This window comes from Sphaeramia orbicularis, chromosome 4 (assembly GCF_902148855.1).
Source record: "Sphaeramia orbicularis chromosome 4, fSphaOr1.1, whole genome shotgun sequence".
Classification (NCBI taxonomy): Eukaryota; Metazoa; Chordata; class Actinopteri; order Kurtiformes; family Apogonidae; genus Sphaeramia; species Sphaeramia orbicularis.
This window is the reverse complement of record NC_043960.1, coordinates 96,221-114,422: the sequence shown is the minus strand read 5'-3', so window position 1 is coordinate 114,422 and position 18,202 is coordinate 96,221. Positions and strand designations below refer to the sequence as shown.

At 39.8% G+C, this 18,202-nt stretch overlaps 1 protein-coding gene across 1 annotated transcript in view; it reads right to left on the bottom strand.

The window, feature by feature from the left end:
- Positions 1–2,421: 2,421 nt before the first annotated feature.
- LOC115417988 (FRAS1-related extracellular matrix protein 1-like) overlaps positions 2,422–18,202 on the bottom strand; it is a 106,906-nt gene continuing 91,125 nt past the window's right edge. Inside the window, 11 exon segments of the mRNA XM_030132255.1 lie at positions 2,422–2,764; positions 5,178–5,263; positions 6,762–6,880; positions 10,009–10,170; positions 10,263–10,307; positions 12,864–13,183; positions 14,143–14,282; positions 14,907–14,989; positions 15,078–15,207; positions 16,573–16,717; positions 16,813–17,014. Coding sequence (XP_029988115.1) covers positions 2,556–2,764; positions 5,178–5,263; positions 6,762–6,880; positions 10,009–10,170; positions 10,263–10,307; positions 12,864–13,183; positions 14,143–14,282; positions 14,907–14,989; positions 15,078–15,207; positions 16,573–16,717; positions 16,813–17,014 — 1,641 coding nt within the window. The 3' untranslated portion in view covers positions 2,422–2,555.

Here is an 18,202-nt window from a genome sequence, read left to right as displayed (position 1 = left end):
GGTGGTGTGGAGAAGCAAGAATTAAGAGGAAAGCTCTGGAAGCAAACGCAGCCAAATGTGCCAAAATCTGCAACTTTTTTCACAAAATCTTGAGTTTCACAAGATCTAAAGTGGCTGGTCTGAGGTATGAAACTCCAGGGCTGAAAATGAGTCTCAGTCCGGCCCTGACTCTGGGTCAGGCTTTTGGGTCGGTTATAACCTGGACAGGTTTTCTCTAAGGAGAGCGCCATTCCAAGTCGATGTATGCCGTCTCTTCTACTAAGACTGGGTTTTCACCAAAAAGTCCACCAGTTGTCACCAAACTATGTCATTTGCAGGACACCACCTGGACAGCCTGCAATTGAGTGAAGACATGTGACTACATGCCTCACTGGGTCAGATTAGGTAGGGGACCAGAGAAAACTATCCAGTCCCACATACTTTGGCATATGTGCACACCGACTCAATATTATTTTAGTGACCTTCGATTGGCGTATCGGGTGTCATACCGCTGAAGTGATTACAATCTTAGGGTATTTATGTTTATCCTTAGCCAACACTTTTAAAGCGGATTCAATGTCGCCTGCTCTGGTCCCCGGAATGTATTTGACTATGGCGCTGGTGTCTCTAGCTTCACGTTCTGTACTACAGAGCTGCCATCCCCAGTTTTTCATTCTCGGCGGGTGTGTTGCTGAGTGGGAAACTTTTGGAAACGCGCAGTGTTGGTGGTGTACTCAGGCTTTGGCTGCAGTGGTTGGTGGTGTACCTCTGGTTTTGGCCTGCAGTGGTTGGTGCTGTACCTCAGGCTTTGGCCTACAGTGGTTGGTGGTGTCCCTCAGGCTTTCACCTGCATGGTTGGTGGTGTACTGAGGCTTGGGCCTACAGTGGTTGGTGGTGTACCTCAGGCTTTCACCTGCAGTGGTCGGTGCTGTACCTCAGGCTTTGGCCTGCAGTGGTTGGTGGGTACCTCAGGCTTTCACCTGCAGTGGTTGGTGGTGTACCTCAGGCTTTGGCCTGCAGTTTGGTGGTGTACCTCAGGCTTTGGCCTACAGTGGTTGGTGGTGTACCTCAGGCTTTCACCGCAGTGGGGGTGTGTACCGAGGCTTTGGCCTACAGTGGTGGTGGTGTACCTCAGGCTTTCACCTGCAGTGGTTGGTAGTGTACCTGAGGCTTTGGGCCTACAGCGGTTGGTGGTGTACCTCAGGCTTTCACCTGCAGTGGTCGGTGCTGTACCTCAGGCTTTGGCCTGCAGGGGTTGGTGGTGTACCTCAGCTTTCACCTGCAGTGGTTGGTGGTGTACCTCAGGCTTTGGCCTGCAGTGGTTGGTGGTGTACCTCAGGCTTTGGCCTACAGTGGTTGGTGGTGTACCTCAGGCTTTCACCTGCATGTTGGTGGTGTACCTGAGGCTTTGGCCTGCAGGGGTGTGTGTACCTCAGGCTTTCACCTGCAGTGGTTGGCGGTGTACCTCAGGCTTTGGCCTACAGTGGTTGGTGGTGTACCTCAGCTTTCACCTGCAGTGCTGGTGGTGTACCTCAGGCTTTGGCCTACGTGGTTGGTGGTGTACCTCAGGCGTTCGCCTGCAGTGGTTGGTAGTGTACCTCAGGCTTTCACCTGCAGTGGTTAGTGGTGTACCTCAGGCTTTCGCCTACAGTGGTTGGTGGTGTACCTCAGGCTTTCGCCTGCAGTGGTTGGTGGTGTACCTCAGGCTTTCACCTGCAGTGGTTGGTGGTGTACCTCAGGCTTTGGCCTGCAGTGGTTGGTGGTGTACCTCAGGCTTTCGCCTGCCACTATGCTTCCTTCGAACAGTCACCCACTGTTCCTGTTTTTCTCCCGGTTGCTCAGGAGCTGCTGGGGATGGCTAACCTGGGCTAGTGGGTCCGCTCCGGCTAAAGGGGGCTGGCTAGCTGTCGCAGCTAACGTTTGTTCATGGAGCAGACCTGAGCTTCCAATTCGTTAAGCCTTGCTTCCATGGCCGAAAATACACTACATTTATTACATGTACCGTTGTCACTAAGGAAGCGGGCGTAAAACTAAGCATCTGACACACCGAGCAAGACAGAAGGGAAGAAGAATGGGAAGAGAAAGAGAAGCCATATTAGCCGCCAAACTACAGTAGATTAGTTACTGGGACTAAACTGACTTAACGCATTGAAGGAGGTTACCGTTTGTGTGGAAACCGATAACCTTCGCTATCTAATTAATTCTCGAATAACTGGTGATTTTCGAACGCACTGGCAATCTAGAATGGCACCAGTATGAGTGATTCTACTGAAAAATATGAAGTTTCCGGGCAAACACTCAACAAGAAACAGGAAATAATGTAAGATGCTTACCGCAGTACGTCTGACGTAGCAGGAAGGAGTCAGTCTCCCAATATTGAAAATACTGAATAACAATTATTCCTCAGTTTCCAATCTGAGATAAAACCTATTCAAGCATGTCCATCATTTCAGTTGGTGCAGCATTCTTTATTATGACACAAATATGAAAACTAATGTACAGAGCAGCATCATTACATGACTTTAAATATGAGTAAAGGCAGCGTTCCCATTGGCTGAAAATATGCTGGGCATCTGTCAGTGAGTGTGAGCCAGTGATGAACAGATGAACGTGTGTTGAGTTTCAGACGAGCAGCTTGTGGAGATCCAGCTTCTGGGATTTTCCACCAGAACGCAGTCTGAGCCCGCGTCGGCGTCACCACGGCCCGACGGCACCCCCCTCAGTCTGGAGAAGGACAGGGACTGACCGTCAGCCCACGTCCAACGGCCCGGACCCCCAGACAGACCTAATCACACCGGGATGACGTTAAGAATCAGGTTCATGTTTCAGTCTGACATTGACGTATTTAATAAAAACATTGATTTAACCTCCTGGTATCTGGGTGAGTATATTATCCACACTTTGTACTTCATGTTATTAAAGCTCATATTATTTTCCACAAATGATATTTGGTCAGAATTCAGAAGTTGTTCATTTTTGCATGAAATTTTAATATTCTGACCCATCCACTAAAATCATCAGATTATAAACAGTGTTAAATTCTTACACTTAACACCCTTCTACCAAGGGAGTAAGATGCACACTGACACATTTTAGCATTTAACATTTGACCTAGAACCAAAAATAATAATGCATATTAACCAATGATGAAAGTGAGGAAAGAAAAAAAAACTGAACTTTTCTGAGCATTTCATTCTGCATGCTCTTAGGTGCATTCTGGTGCACTTTGGTAAAGCATTAAGGTTCAAAATTAATGAAAAAATACACTTGAACTTATTTTGATTCCTGCCTCACACTTCAGTTTGTTCCCACGCTGAAGGACGATGAATTCTGACATGATTTCACAGAATATTTAGACCAAATACGTTGGTGGTAAAATACTCAAAGCGAAGCCGCCATCTTGTCTCCAGAGACGCGAAACAGACCACGTGTCATCAACGGACCAATCAGAGCCGTCAATACAAGTTCCACGTTGTAAATGAGCATTTCATTGGTCAAGATGAATGGAGAAGAAAGCAATATGGCCGCGCCCATGAGACGGAACCCAAATAAACATAGTTAGCACTTTTCGGAGCAATTTATGCGTAATTTTCCGACTGAAATGTTGCCAGACCAGACGAAATGAATCTGGACACGTTTAATTTACCAGAACATATGCTCAGTTTCAGAAAAAAATGGATTTCCAGCAAAAACCGGAACACTTTCATCACTGATTAACCCATGTTGGTGTTAATGATTGGCATATGTCAGGATGCAAAAATAAAAAAATAGTAATCCAATTTTTATGTAGAATATTGTGTTTTTTGCATCAAAAAATATGGTTTGTTTACATTACAAACATGGCATTTAAAGGGTTAAAAACTATGACAGTTATTGAGTATTTGGTGTTTTGTTTATGGGTCAAGTTAATGAAATATTTTTTAAAAAGTAAAAAAGTGAAAAACTATGAAAAGCATTTTGACATTACTACGGCGCTGTGCAAATTACGAGCTGTCTGGAATCGCAGGGCTTGAATCCAAATATGAAGGCAGGACTAACAGGTGCAGAGTAAACCAATCACAGATAAGATGAACGTTAACCTTTTATCAGAGAAACTTGAGAATACAGGGTGTAATCTGTAATAATCAAGAAAACAACCGACAACATTGTAAAGAGATTTGCAGACTTGGAACCGACTTTGACTGGTGACAAAAAAGAAGTCTGTGGGCGAAGTCAATGAAAAGTTAACATCTGGTCCAAAAAAAATATAATTACAACAAGCTACACCAAACTTATATCTTTGGATAGGAAATTAGTTACATTTTCAGGAAAATGTATTTTGAAATGAGCAAAAATTTGGGAAAAAAAATGAGGAGTTTTCTGAGTGTGAATGTTTGGAAAGTGACCCAGTTTAGTGCTGTCATTCTGGTTTCATTTTATAAACTCTCATAAATAAACTACATTTATTCCAAAAACATTGATATTTGACTATTACAGTATTTATGTCATATTCTAAATACATAGTGTTTAAAATTAATAAATGCATATGTCTATGAAAGATACATCTGGATATAATGTTAATATTATTTGTATGTTGTATTTTTCAAAACTCTTGCTATTTAGGTATAATGACATTTTTGTTTCCTCTGACCAATTATTCGGTTGTAAAATAGAGGGTTTAAGGTATACACTGAATACATTTGAGGATGAAAATGTCAGAGGAACTTCACTTTTGAGAACTTTGTAATTCTTGTAAAAAATAGACGTTAATTATTTTGTCCATCTGTGACAGTAGTTTTTGAAATTTTTCATTTACAAACATTTGAAACTCAATGTTGCCCTTTGAGTGTCTTTCAGATGGCATTTAGATCTTTATAATTCTGTCTAATATTTGTCTTAAACTTGTCTGGTTCAAAAGTTATGAATAAAAAGTAGTGGGCAGTCCATCCATGATGCCCTTTACCCCGCCCCCGTGCATATGATGCATCGTGAAGCACCCGCCCCCCCAGACTTGTGATTGGTCGGTTCATATTTCACAATGACTGGCCCATTACCAGACTGTTTTCTTAGTATTGAATACACTGACAAAACCGGATGACTGGACAGGTTAATTAGAAAGACCTCTATGGGCGGGACACCCAAGGGTTAAAGTTAAAGACATCGTGTACTGGTTAAAACAAATTCTGTATCTGACATTAAACATCAAATCTGTGACTGACCGATCCAAAATGGCTTCTTTCCTGCAAACTTCCACAGCCAGTTCATGTCTCGTCTGGAGCGCACACTGGTCAGACTGCTGTTGAACCTGGATCAGAGGTTTAGAAGTCAGTATGTAGAACCCAACATGTACGTAAACATCTGCAACATTCACAGTATTACACCACTGTCAGTACTTTCTGGAAAGATAATCTACAGTCGCAAAACAAATTCTTAGACCACCCTTGTTTTCCTTCAATCTCTTGTTCATTTAATGGCTGGTCCAACTAAAGGTCCATTTGTTTGGAGAAATATAACGAGAAAAACAAAAATAACTCATAGTAGTTTAATTTCAGAGCTGATATCTATGCGTTTAACATGTTTTCTTGATATAATCAAACTCACCTCTGTTCGTCCATCAATATCTATGTCACTGTACTGACAAAAACAGTGCGTTAGGCATTCCGTGTTTTCTTTCTGTCTGTTTTAGTCACATGACACACACAGGAGTTAATACTGGATTGCTTAATCAATATTTTGGAGGACTTTTGATGGTCTAATCATTTTTTTTCCGTGACTGTACATTCACATTTGCTGATTTTATAAAAAAATTCAGTTAAAATATTAGAATCAAAATTCCACAAAAAACTATTAGAACCACTACTTTCAGGTTCTCTGTGTGGTTTAACTTAAAATACACAAAGAACCGGAGATAGTGATATGTTTTAGAGAATTTCTCCAAATTCTAAACGTGTTGTAAATATCTCGTTTCTGCCTGATGTTTAACCTCCTCAGACCCAGAAAATGTCAGCAAAGTGCCAGCTTTTTTTGTTTTGTATTAAATCAGTGCCTATATTGGAAACACCATGATGCAACAGTTTTTTCAGATGCAGTTTTTAAAATTTTTATGGAATGTCCTTTGTGGTGGACAGTTTTCTTTCTTTTTTTTGTATAAAGTTGAGAAACTCTTGTCCACAAATGTGGACAGAAAACCCATAGCTGGGTCTGAGGAGGTTAAGAATAGAATAGAATAGAATAAATATTTATTGTCACTGTTACAGGAACAAAGAAAATGTTTTTAGCAGCTCTGTCCTGTTTTAGCAGCAGATTCTTCCAGAGTGTATATAAAACTATCCCACAAAATTACTGTAACTAAACTCAACTTGGAACTGGTATGCTTTAATTAGATTTATATTTAATTAAACCTAAGATTAATGTTTCACTCCACTGGCAGTGGGTGCTATTGTGTGGGTGGGGGTTAGTAGGGATTGTTTTTATATGTGGGTGTTGTTGCCTGTCCTTATAAAACAATGAAAACAACAATAAATATATTTATGAAAAAAAAAAATTACACCTAAGATTAAAACTTTAACAAGCAGTGAAAGCAATAATTCCAGTGTCTGAAATCAAAAAAGTAAAGTAAATAACATTAGAATAAATTAGAATAAATATCAATAAATCCTTAAGAAAGGTTAAAAATATAGAAAAATTCATTTGGGAACTGACATAAAAGTAGCTCTGGGTCTTTATGGGTTAATGCAGTATATCATAAATGCATGTGGTAAAACAGAAACTTTTTCCCTCCAGTGTTTTTGTGGGTTGTTTACAGTGTGGAGCAGCTCCGCTCAGCGCTGCCCCCAGTGGCCACAGACAAGCTGACCATGTAACAGCGTCTCCTGTAGTGAGTCCAACCGTCAGGACATGAGCTGCTGACCAACTTCCCCGTCTGAAACACACACAAAAACAAAACACAGTCATTTACTCTGACAATCACTTCAGTTTCTGGTGAAATGTTTCCAGGATGAATCCAAACCCTAATGAACGCCATGATGTGAAATTACACAGAAAAACTAAATAATATCAACTGAAAACGTGTCCTAACGCTGTAGTTAATTACACTGACGCACGTTAAAGTGATGGTGACACAAAACAATGTCCCCAAAGTTTCAAGAACAGTTACTTTAGCTACTTATCTATACAAAATACGAATAAATTAACCCATAAAGACCCAGTGCTATTTTTGTGGCACTTCCCAAATGATTTTTTTCTCTATTTTTAACTTTTCTGAAGTGATTTATCATGATTTAATCTAATATTATACTCAGTATTTTGCATTCTTAAGTGAAAATCTGTTTTTTTTTTCCAATATTTAATTTGCTGATCATGTAGAAGCTAAAATTAAAGTTAGGGTTATTATATCAAAAACAGAGAAAAAGGTAGGAAAAGTGACTTTTTCAGTAGATTTATTAGCATTTTACTGTCTGAGAAACAACTTACCAAGCTTGTATAAGAGGTTTTTTATGTAATTTCAATTTGTTTAATCTTTATTTGACCAGGAAAAAAAATCTCTTTTACAAGACTGTCCTGGCAAAGACTTTTTAAAGACTGAATAATAATAATGGATTGAATTATATTATATATGGCTTTTCTATGAACACCCATTTAACCCATAAAGACCCAGTGGTAATTTTGTGGCAATTTTGAATGAATTTTTCCTCTAGATTTAATCTTTCTTAAGTGCTTTATCACCATTTATTGCAATATTATTCTCTGTATTTTGCTTTTTTTTTCAGTAAAAATTGTGTATTTTTCCATATTTAATTCACTGAAAATGTAGATGTTCAATAAAGCACCAGATTAAAGTTGGGGGTTATTATATCAGAAACAGAGAAAACTGAAGAAAAAGTTACTTTCAGCAAAGAAATCAATAACTGAACATAAACCCAGTGTGTCCATCCACTGTCACTGATCCAACTCCATGGGTTTGACTGGAGAATCAATGTTGTAGAAGATGACGGTGTTTCCACGGTAACTACGGAGCCTCTGAACGTCCAAATATGGTCATATCTGATGACCATGAAAAGATGAAAAACTGTATTTTACACCAATTATTTACATGTATTGATAGGATTAATGGATCAACAGGTATTAAACAGTTTAGTTCAATGGATGATTTTAGGGTTAGGGTTAGGTCTTTAAGGGTTAAAGAAACTAAAACTGAACTTCCAAACATTTTATACAAAAAAATATGATCATACATCACTTTTATATTCGTTCAAGACATTTTTTTTTTTATTTGTAAAGTGAGTCACACGTCCTCAACTCTTTGTCAAAGCCATTTCACCAATTTACCCTTTAACAAATTATTATATATACATATATATATATATATATATATATATATATATATATATATATATATATACATATGTATGTAAATGTAATAGTTTTACCTCGAACTCCACCGGATGTCTTTGGTGTTTTGGCGACAATTGGACAGATGTGGTCATAGTATTTCTCCTTGATAACCAACATAGTGGACCCCTAGTGGAGGAACCCGATGGATTTCAGCTTCTCTATCAGTATTATAAGTCATCCACATGGGGGCACTGTAGTTGAAAATCAGTTTTTCGGACTTAAATCAAGCAATAATTGGCCCACTGAGATCAAATTTGGTTCATACTGATGGTCTTCCATATGTCCATGTTCTTTCTACCATCCAGAGTTCATAAGAGGTCATTTTCATTCATTAGGTGGAGTTTTGGAGAAGAAATTGGTTCTGTGACCATTATTCTGCCACTATCAGGTCCATGTGGCTCAAATTAAGTTTGTATCGATTGTCTAACAATTATTGTGGATAGATTTATATATATGTATAGCAGAGGACTGGGGGGATTTCAGGGATATACCCTTGGTGTCAGCCGCCGACAGCATATACTCATAGAAAAGCTGAAATCCATAGGGTTCTTCCACTACGGTCCACTATGTTGGTTATCAGGGGAGAAGAAAGCTAACCAAATCTGTCCTAGTTATTGTGTTCACATGAAGGAGATCCAGCAACGGTGTTCAGGGAAAAAAACATTATATAATATATATATAATTATCCTTTCACAAAAAATGTGAATAACCTGAACAAATATGAACATGAAATATCTTGAGAAAAGTAATTGTACCAATATTCTGCCTGTTACTGAATGTTTTGTGTATTTGTCGATCCCCTGTGATCTGTAATGCACATGTATAAATGATAAACTGAGGGAAAAATCACTGATAAAACTCATTTTCTTGTTCATGTTATTCACATTTTTAAGGATAGTTTGTAAATGTAAACATTTTCAAATGTAATTCTAGTTTTTTCACTCTAAAACATAGAGGAAATTCTGTAATTGTCATTATTACGTATTATGTCTATGCTGACAACAGCACACACATAGACATGATGACATCAGCTGGATCAATGCCACAATTAGCTAAAATATGTACGAGGGGCAGAGTTTGTTGTGCCTGGAACCACTTGTTTATAGGTCATTATGATAGTACTAGCGCGTCATATTAAAACCGATATCTAGAGATTGAAGTTAGTAAATGTGTCGTTCCTGTTTTTAACTTCATTTCCCATCATGGAATGTGGTACTGCGCTTCCGGTCAAATGAGCAACGTGACTGTAAGGCTATTGTATCCCAAAATGACTAATATCTCCCAAAATATTGGTTCTATCAACTTGCCGAGATATTTAATGTGGAGATGGGACTATTCCTCAAGTGTAGGAACCAAACTGGCCAATTAAAAACATCTAAATTCCTCTGAAAAGTACAGATACACACACACGCTCTGAGACCTTCCAGTATTATGACAGTGTTTTACTGGCCCGACCCAGTTGAGCTCATATTGGTCTGAATGTGGAACCGGAACTAACAGGAGTTTGACAGCCCTGGTTCAGACCGACTCAGAAAATAAACTCAAGAAAAAACAAACAAGAAACAAAAACCATCTGCAGATAAATATTTAAACTGATGAATGTCTCCCGATGTGAAGTTGTGGTCACACATTCCTAAACAGTGCTGTCCGTTGTACCTTACGCTGTTGAAGCTCCGATCGCCGTCCGACAGTTGGACCATCCATCTGAGGAGCATCACCAACTCCGAGCTCCTGCAGGAGGCGACCACGAGGCGACCAGCTCCACCCTGCTTCGGCGGCCTTCAACTCCCCAAGGCGGAGAGGAGTCAGACTGTGGAACTGAGGAGGACAATGAGGAAGAGCAGGAGGCAGACGTCAGTATGTGCTTTTATTAAAGAGTGTGTTTTTATGGAAGGCAGAGGGAGTTGTACCGTCCACGTCTTCTCCTCCGGCCTCCGCTCTGCTGAGAGATGAACCTGAACACCACCACAAAGGTCACATGGTCAGAACAAATGAAAACACAATGAATCGGTTCAGGCAGATAATAATCATAATGGATTGGATTTATATACCGCTTTTCTACACACCCAAAGCACTTTACATTATTGACCCATTCTTCATTCGCTCTCACATTCACATTCTGGTGGTGGTAAACTACATTTGTAGCCACAGCTGCCCTGGGACAGACTGACAGAGACACAAGGAGACAACCCAGGAACCGTGACTTCTCAATATGTTCTTCATTGTGTAGGTTGTTCCGAGCTGTAAGTGACCATATTTGGACAAAAAGGGGTGTCAAATGCTAAACGCTAGCTTGCTGTTATGCTTCAGTGTTGTTAACCCTCCACAGAAGTGTGTAATCTGTGCTGTTCCGTGTTAATATCAAAATGATTACCTCCAGGAGGTATTGTGATCACTTTGCTTTGACTGTTTGCGTGTTTGTTTGTCTGTTTGTTAGCAAGATAACTCAAAAAGTTGTGGACGGATTGTCATGCAATTTTCAGGAAATGTTGATACTGGCACAAGGAACAAGTGATTAAATTTGGTGGTGATCGGGGGGGGGGGGGGGGGGGGGGGGATGATCTGTCTTGGCAGAGGTGTGCGCTCTCTGAGTGCTTTTCTTGTTTTCATACTTTGTTTTTAAATTGTTCAAATTTTTTGTACAGATTTAAAAAAAAAAAAATGTTTGCTTTTTCCCAATATACGACATAAAAATTGGATAATTTTAAAAATTTTATTTATTCATTTTTTCATCCTCTCATATGTCGATGAGTAACACCAACATTAGTTAATATTTTTTTTTTTTTTTGTGCTAGGCAACTTTTGAATTCTAACCCATGGGTCTGCAACCTGTGGCTCCGGGGCCACATTATGGCCCTCTGGTCAAAAAACATAAGGAACATTTTGAAATGAACTGAATGAGTCATTACTTTTTAACACTGTTATACGCCTAAATCTATTCTAACTTTGTCCATCTGCAAAAATGCACAGGCTTTACAGGTAATAAAATCCTTTTTTGACAGCATAAAAACCAAAATGTATTATTTTTTGGCCGAACTGAATACAAGTTGCTCAATTTGCATTTGTTCATAGTTTGTAAGTAAGCCACTATACATGAAAGTTGCGCTTTTTCTCCATTACGCAACGTAATTATGTTTTGAAAAAAGTATCCATCATTAACAAAATTGTACAAATCTTAAATGTTTTCTTTCTTGTAGTTGTATAATTTCATAAATGCACCAGCCATTGCACTATTGTAATGGAATGCAAGATTAAATAGCAAACTAATCACAAATAGGCTACAACAGAGCAGCCACCTCATGGTAAAATGTAGATGGGTTTTAAAAAATTTGTCATGGCTCCAGTCAGATTTCTTTCTTTTTTTCCAGACAAAAATAGCTCTTTAGGTTGTAAAGGTTGCCGACCCTGTTCTAACCCTAAAATGTGAGCATAATATACTCACCTGGACACCAGACGTCTGTCTTTATTAACAGGTAATTTATCCTACAATAAGAAGCCTATAATTCTGTAGAATTCTGGCCTAATACAAATTGTGAAAAATAATATGACCTTTTATAAAAAGAAGTGCAAAGTATCCATAATATGCTCACCTGGATACAGGATGGTTAATGTAACTTATTAACCCTTAAACATCTAAAACTGTATCTGTGGTGACTTTCAAATGAATTTTTCTCTATACTAACTATTTAGTGTTTTACCCTCTGTATTTTTTTGTGTAATCATGCATTTTAATTTATTTAATTCACTGGCCATGTAGATGTTCATAAAAGCTCAGAGTGAATTCAAAAGTTATTATATCAAATCAGAAAAAAAAACTCACTTTTTCAGCACAACAGCATCTACTTGATTTTTTAATGGAAGGAGATTCTCCTTCCAAACAATAATCCTCCTCTTTTTCCATCATCTTCCTCCACAGATTGTCTCATGTTTTAGGTAAATAAGTTAATAACATAACGTGCAGGCACTTGAAAACCCCCGGCCTGACTTATCAGGCGTACTACTGCCACCCAGTGGCCTGAATTATCAGTGCATGCCAAAGTTTTTGGACAGTCGGAGGTACGACCAACTGATGACAATATCCTGCAGCCAGTGTGACCAAGGGTAAAAACAGTTTATGTCCTTGCATTTTCTTTTACTATGATTTTATAATTGTTATTTCTTTCTAACTGCACTTTTCTGCTTGAAAAACCCTTGAAAAATAGATTTTGGTGTTTTTTGGGGTTGGAACAGATTGATTATTACCTCCGCGAAGGATGGCGGAGGTTATGTTTCATAGGGGTTTGTTTGTTTGTTTGTTTGTTAGCAAGACAACTCAAAAAGTTATGGACAGATTTTGATGAAATTTTCATCTGCCTTGGTGGAGGTCTACACTCTCTGAGTGTTTTTCTAGTTATATTTCAGTTCATTTCAAAGAGGAAAAGTGATTTGTAAAAAATGACAAATGAGCTCAGTCATGGAATGAATTAAACTGGTACTGTGAGGTTCTACCGTGGATCTGAACCTGCAGTTACCCTCAGTCCTCCAGATCTGCGTCCAGTGCTCCCAGTGCTCCCAGCTCCTCTCCCTGGTCCTGGTCTGCTGTAGTACTGGACCTGGCTGTAGCTGGAGGCGGCCTGGTCCTGGGGCTCTACGTAGTCCACATAAGGCTGCCGGTTTGGGACGTCTCCTCTGGGAGGGTGGGGCTGGTTCTCCCACAGAAGCTCCGCCTCGATGTCGGTGATGGGGTCCTCATCTTCATCCAGCCGAGGAGGGGGAGGGGGAGGAGGAGGAGGAGGGGGAGGGGCCTTTCGGTCATCCTCATCCACCCTCAGGTCGTCAGGGTCACACCTCCCTGACAAACAGATACAGATGTTTCTCCTGTTTAGTGTCGTTAAAAACACACCGTCACAACGCCAACTCTTTTACTCCTTCTGCCATCAGGCTTTTAAATACCAGTGAGAGTGCATCATGCTGTGGTTTCCAACCTTTTTTGGCTTTGACCCCATTTTAACATCATACATTTCTGGCGACCCCAGACATTCAAACTGAGACTTTGATTTCTTTTTTGCTAAAATTAATTTGTTTTTGATCATGTAATAGTTTTCTATACTATGCTGCAAATAAACATTCATTTTAGAGGACATTTAGTCTGTATAATGTCTATTATTGTGGGCAGAGGCAGTAAATCCAGGTGTAGATTAATGCACAAGGGAGAATTTTATTTTCCTTGGTCAGGATCTGTCCAGTCAGTCCAGCTGTGATTTACAAGGAGGACAATTAATACTGAACAAAGAAGAACTGAAACTATGAATTATGAAAGAGCTGCAGCATCTGAAACTGACCACAATGAACATTTGACAGATAAACAGAACCACAGTGCTGCAGTTTCACAACCACAGTTTGTCATGTCTTTATGTTTGTGATTGTTTTCTCGACTCACCATATATTTTTATTAATAAGTTTTTGGGGGTTTTTTTGTTCTTTTTTTTTTTTTTCCAATTACTAGAAATTTCAGGCGACCCCATTTGAATTCCAGGTGACCCTACGTGGGGTCCCGACCCCAAGGTTGAAAAACACTGGCGTAATGTGTAGTGTAGGGTACACTGTGCATTTACATGTGTTGTTTTTAGGTTTTAAATGTATGTTATCTATTTATTGCTAATGTTGCACATTATGGCTGGACCCTTCAGCCGTCCCGTCCATTGATCTAATGTCCTGTCCTGCTGCGACCCATGTCTGCGAATTGAATGGCCCCTAGGGGATGAATAAAGTTATCTGAATCTGAATTTGAACCGTCAGACGGTTTCTCACCTCCTCTGGGGTCGATGATCTCAACGCTTGCCGAAGTCCTCTGACCCAGGACAGCGTTCCTTGGGTTTTTTAGAGAGACAGTGAACATCTCATGGTTCTCCTCCAGACCGTCGTCAATCAGGTAAATGTTCCAGGTTTTTCAGATTCACACCTGAAAGAAAACAGGAAAAAGACATGACAGCTGATTTAAGGTTTAAATCACTTCTTTAAAAAAACCACATTTTTATTATGTTACTTATTCTTAAGAAAAATAAGCGCAATTTTAGCAACATTGTGCCTGTTATTAAAAGTTTTATGTATTTGTAGATCCACTGTGATCTATAAGTTGTAAGGATTCTGTTGGGTCTCTGTAAACTTAATTTGATTCTGATTTGAACTGATAAAGCACTTTGTGACTCTGTCTGTGAAAAGTGCTCTATAAATAAAATTTACTTACTTACTTACTATGTGTAAATGAGAAACCGAAGCAGAATATTGTTAAAATTGCACTAATTTTTCTGAAGAAATTTCATGTTTTTCATATTTGTTCATGTTATTCACCTTTTTTAAAGGATAATTTGTAGATTGAACATTTTAATGCTATAATTTTACTTTTTTCACTGTTTTTATTTTATTGTTTTGAGCCATTTGAGATCATATTGGACTGTATGTGGCCCCTGAACTAAATTAACCCTTTAATTTCTGTCTTGGACATGTTTGTTCATCCTGCCCATGATTTTATTTTTACATCTGAGGAGTGTGTCTGTTTATAAAACTGGGCCAGTAGAGTCAGACCTGGATCAAACTGGATAAGTCCGGCTGTGCTGTGAGTAAAATCTCTGCCGGGTTTGGCCGATCCTTCCTCCACCTGCGGGAACATAAAAGCCAACACTGTGACCTGAACTCCCCGCTCCGTAACCCGCCGCCCTCCCTCCTCCCCCGTGGTGTCCTGGTACCTGTATGGCAACGTAGGCCGGGTCCAGGCTCTTCCCGCTGCGTTGGATCTGGATCTGCAGCATCCCGACTGTTTCACAGGTTCTGTAGCAGGTCGCTGACAGCTCCACCCGAGACCAGGACAGCTCCAGTCTGCAGAGACACCGGGCCTTCAGAACCGCTGGAGGTGCATCCATTTGTCATGATGTGAGGATGTTTAACCCTTCAGTGTCCATGTGAACATAATATGCACTTCATGTTATAACAGCTCGTATTATTTTTCACAGTTTGGATCAGGTTTGGATTCTTTTTTGGTCTGTTCTGTAGAACTTTCTCTGCCTTTAACCCTCTGAAAAACTGCAATTTTAATAAATGAACAAACTCTGTGTCTACATTTTGTTTCTAAAGGTGTAAGTGAAGTCAGAGAATCTACACTAAATAAAGTTTGTGATAAGACTTAGAACCCCACCTCTGAAGGGGAGGCAAGGGGTACTGTTCTTGGTTCAGTTTGTTTCTTTGTTTGTTTGTTTACACTCTAGCAGCAAAACCATTGGTTGACTTCATACCAAATTTGGTTTATAGATTTCCAGAGACCCAGAATAGATGTGGTTACATTTTGGGAAAAGTAGGTCAAAGGTCCGCTGTTTAATGAATTTTTAAAATCTTTTTTCTTCTCCCATTTACTTATAATGGCCAAAATTTCACGTCTATAAAACATCAATTTTGTTTCAGTTTCCTTCAAACTTGACACATATATAGAGGCAATTGATGTGATGACATCAGCCCACACAGACATGATGACATCAGCTGGATCGATCCCAAAATAAGCGACAATATGTGTGAGGGGCGGGGTTTGTTGTGTCTGGAACCACTTGTTTTATTCATAGATTTATGTAGATTATCATTGAAAATGACAGTACAATAGATTTTTTTTTACCACAGTGGCATATGATTGGAGTGTTTAAAATGTTTTAATTCCTTCTGTCCTGCTTGTCTCTCCTCCTCATTATAGGCGACCAATCGGGTGGCTTGGGCTCTCAATGGCGTCAAACTCATTTTGGCCCAATTTGATCACAAGTGGGTCTGACCAGCTAAATAATAGTAGAAATAACCTGTAAATAATGAGAACTGCAAATTCAAAATTGCAAAATGTTACCAATATTCTGCCTGTTACTAAATGTTTTGTGCCTTTGTAGATCCACTGAGATCTGTCAGTTGTAATGTACATGTGTAAATTGTTAAAATTGGACTCATTTTTCTTAAGAAATGTCAGGTTGTTCAGGTTACTCATTATTTTTTGCTAAAGGAATGCTTGTAAAAGCAGACATTTTAACTTTTTGTTACCAAAACAAAGAGAAAAATGTAGATTCAAAAACATTTATTGGCTATTTTTCTATTATTTTACAGGTCCATCCCACTTGAGGTCACATGCGGCCCCTGAACTAAACTGAGTTTGACACCTTTATCTTATTCTTTCTATGTCATGGGGTTTGTTTTGTTTTTTTCGTTCTAACCCACATTTCCGGCAGCAGGCTGTTTCCTGCTGGGTCGGTGAGGCGGAACTGGAAACTGTCAGCCATCACCTCCACGTCGACGGGGAGGATGAACACCACGGCTCGCTGGTCCAGGTCGCGCTGGGTGAAACGGCCTTTAATGTATCCTCCTGTAGGTTACAGAGCAGACATGGGGGATGGGGGGGGTGTTATCAGTGGACTATTCCAGGTTTCATCTGGTCCGGATCCAGGCCACTCCTCATACCCGTCACAGTGTTCTCCAGGTATCCGAAGTGTGGAGGTCTGATGATGGAGAACTCCAGCTCGTCCGTGGGGCTGTCGGGGTCGGACGCCTGCAGGTGTTTGGAGGTGATGAAGATGCCATATCGGCCTCCGCCCAGATCCACCACCGTGCTGGGACTCCGCCTGGTGGTCAAACTGGGAGGTGTCCGGTCAACTCGCTCCACCTGCACCAGACAGACAGATAAAAATATAACCACAAAATAAAGTGCAGAGTGAATTATATAAAACTATCACCAAATGTGTTAAGAAATATTTTTGTTGGTTAAAGTGTTTGGAAATTCTCCTCCTGAGGTTAGGTAGGTAGGTAGGTAGGTAGGTAGATAGATAGATAGATAGATAGATAGATAGATAGATAGATAGATAGATAGATAGATAGATAGATAGATAGATACTTCATTGATCCTTTGCAGGAAATTGTTTCATTACTACAGCAGCAGTACAAGAAAAATACACTGACCCATCCCGATGAACATCCCACAAACAACCAACAATGGAACGAAGAAGTAAAGAGAATAAAATACATATATATATATATATATATATATGTGTATATGTATGTAAGGGTAGAGATTGCGATCTGGTAGGATCGGCGATTCTACCAGTAGAGACTCCAATCGTAGTCTCTACCAGTAGAAACTCCGATCAGAGTCTCTACTGGTAGAAACTCCGATCCTGCCAGTAGAAGGGTTAGGGTTAGGGGTTAGGGTTAGGGGTTAGGGTTAGGGTTCGGATTGGAGTTTCTACCAGTAGAAACTCCGATCAGAGTCTCTACTGGTAGAAACTCCGATCCTGCCAGTAGAAGGGTTAGGGTTAGGGTTAGGGGTTAGGGTTAGGGTTAGGATTAGGGTTAGGGTTAGGATTAGGGTTAGGGTTCGGATTGGAGTTTCTACCAGTAGAGACTCTGATCGGAGTTTCTATGGTAGAGACTACGATCAGAATCTCTACTGGTAGAATCGCCGATCCTACCAGATCGCAGTCTCTACCCTGACATTTATGTATATATATATACTATATATATATATCTATATATATATATATATAATACAAGTAATGTAAATAATACAATAACCAAAACACCTAAGTATGCACAGCATAAAATAATTTCTCGACACAGCGATATTAAAAGGTCTAATGGCAGCAGGCAGAAAGGACCTTCTACTGCATTCAGTCTGGACTGAGGGGGAATCAGTCTGTGGCTGAAGGTTCTCTCTCTGAACACCTCAAGATGGTGAAGTGGGTGAGATGCGTTCTTCAAAATAGAGTCCAGTTTCCTGAGCATTCTCACCCCAGCCACCTGCTGAACTGTGTCCAGTCCAGTCCCAATGATGGAGCTCGCTTTCTTCATCAGTTTG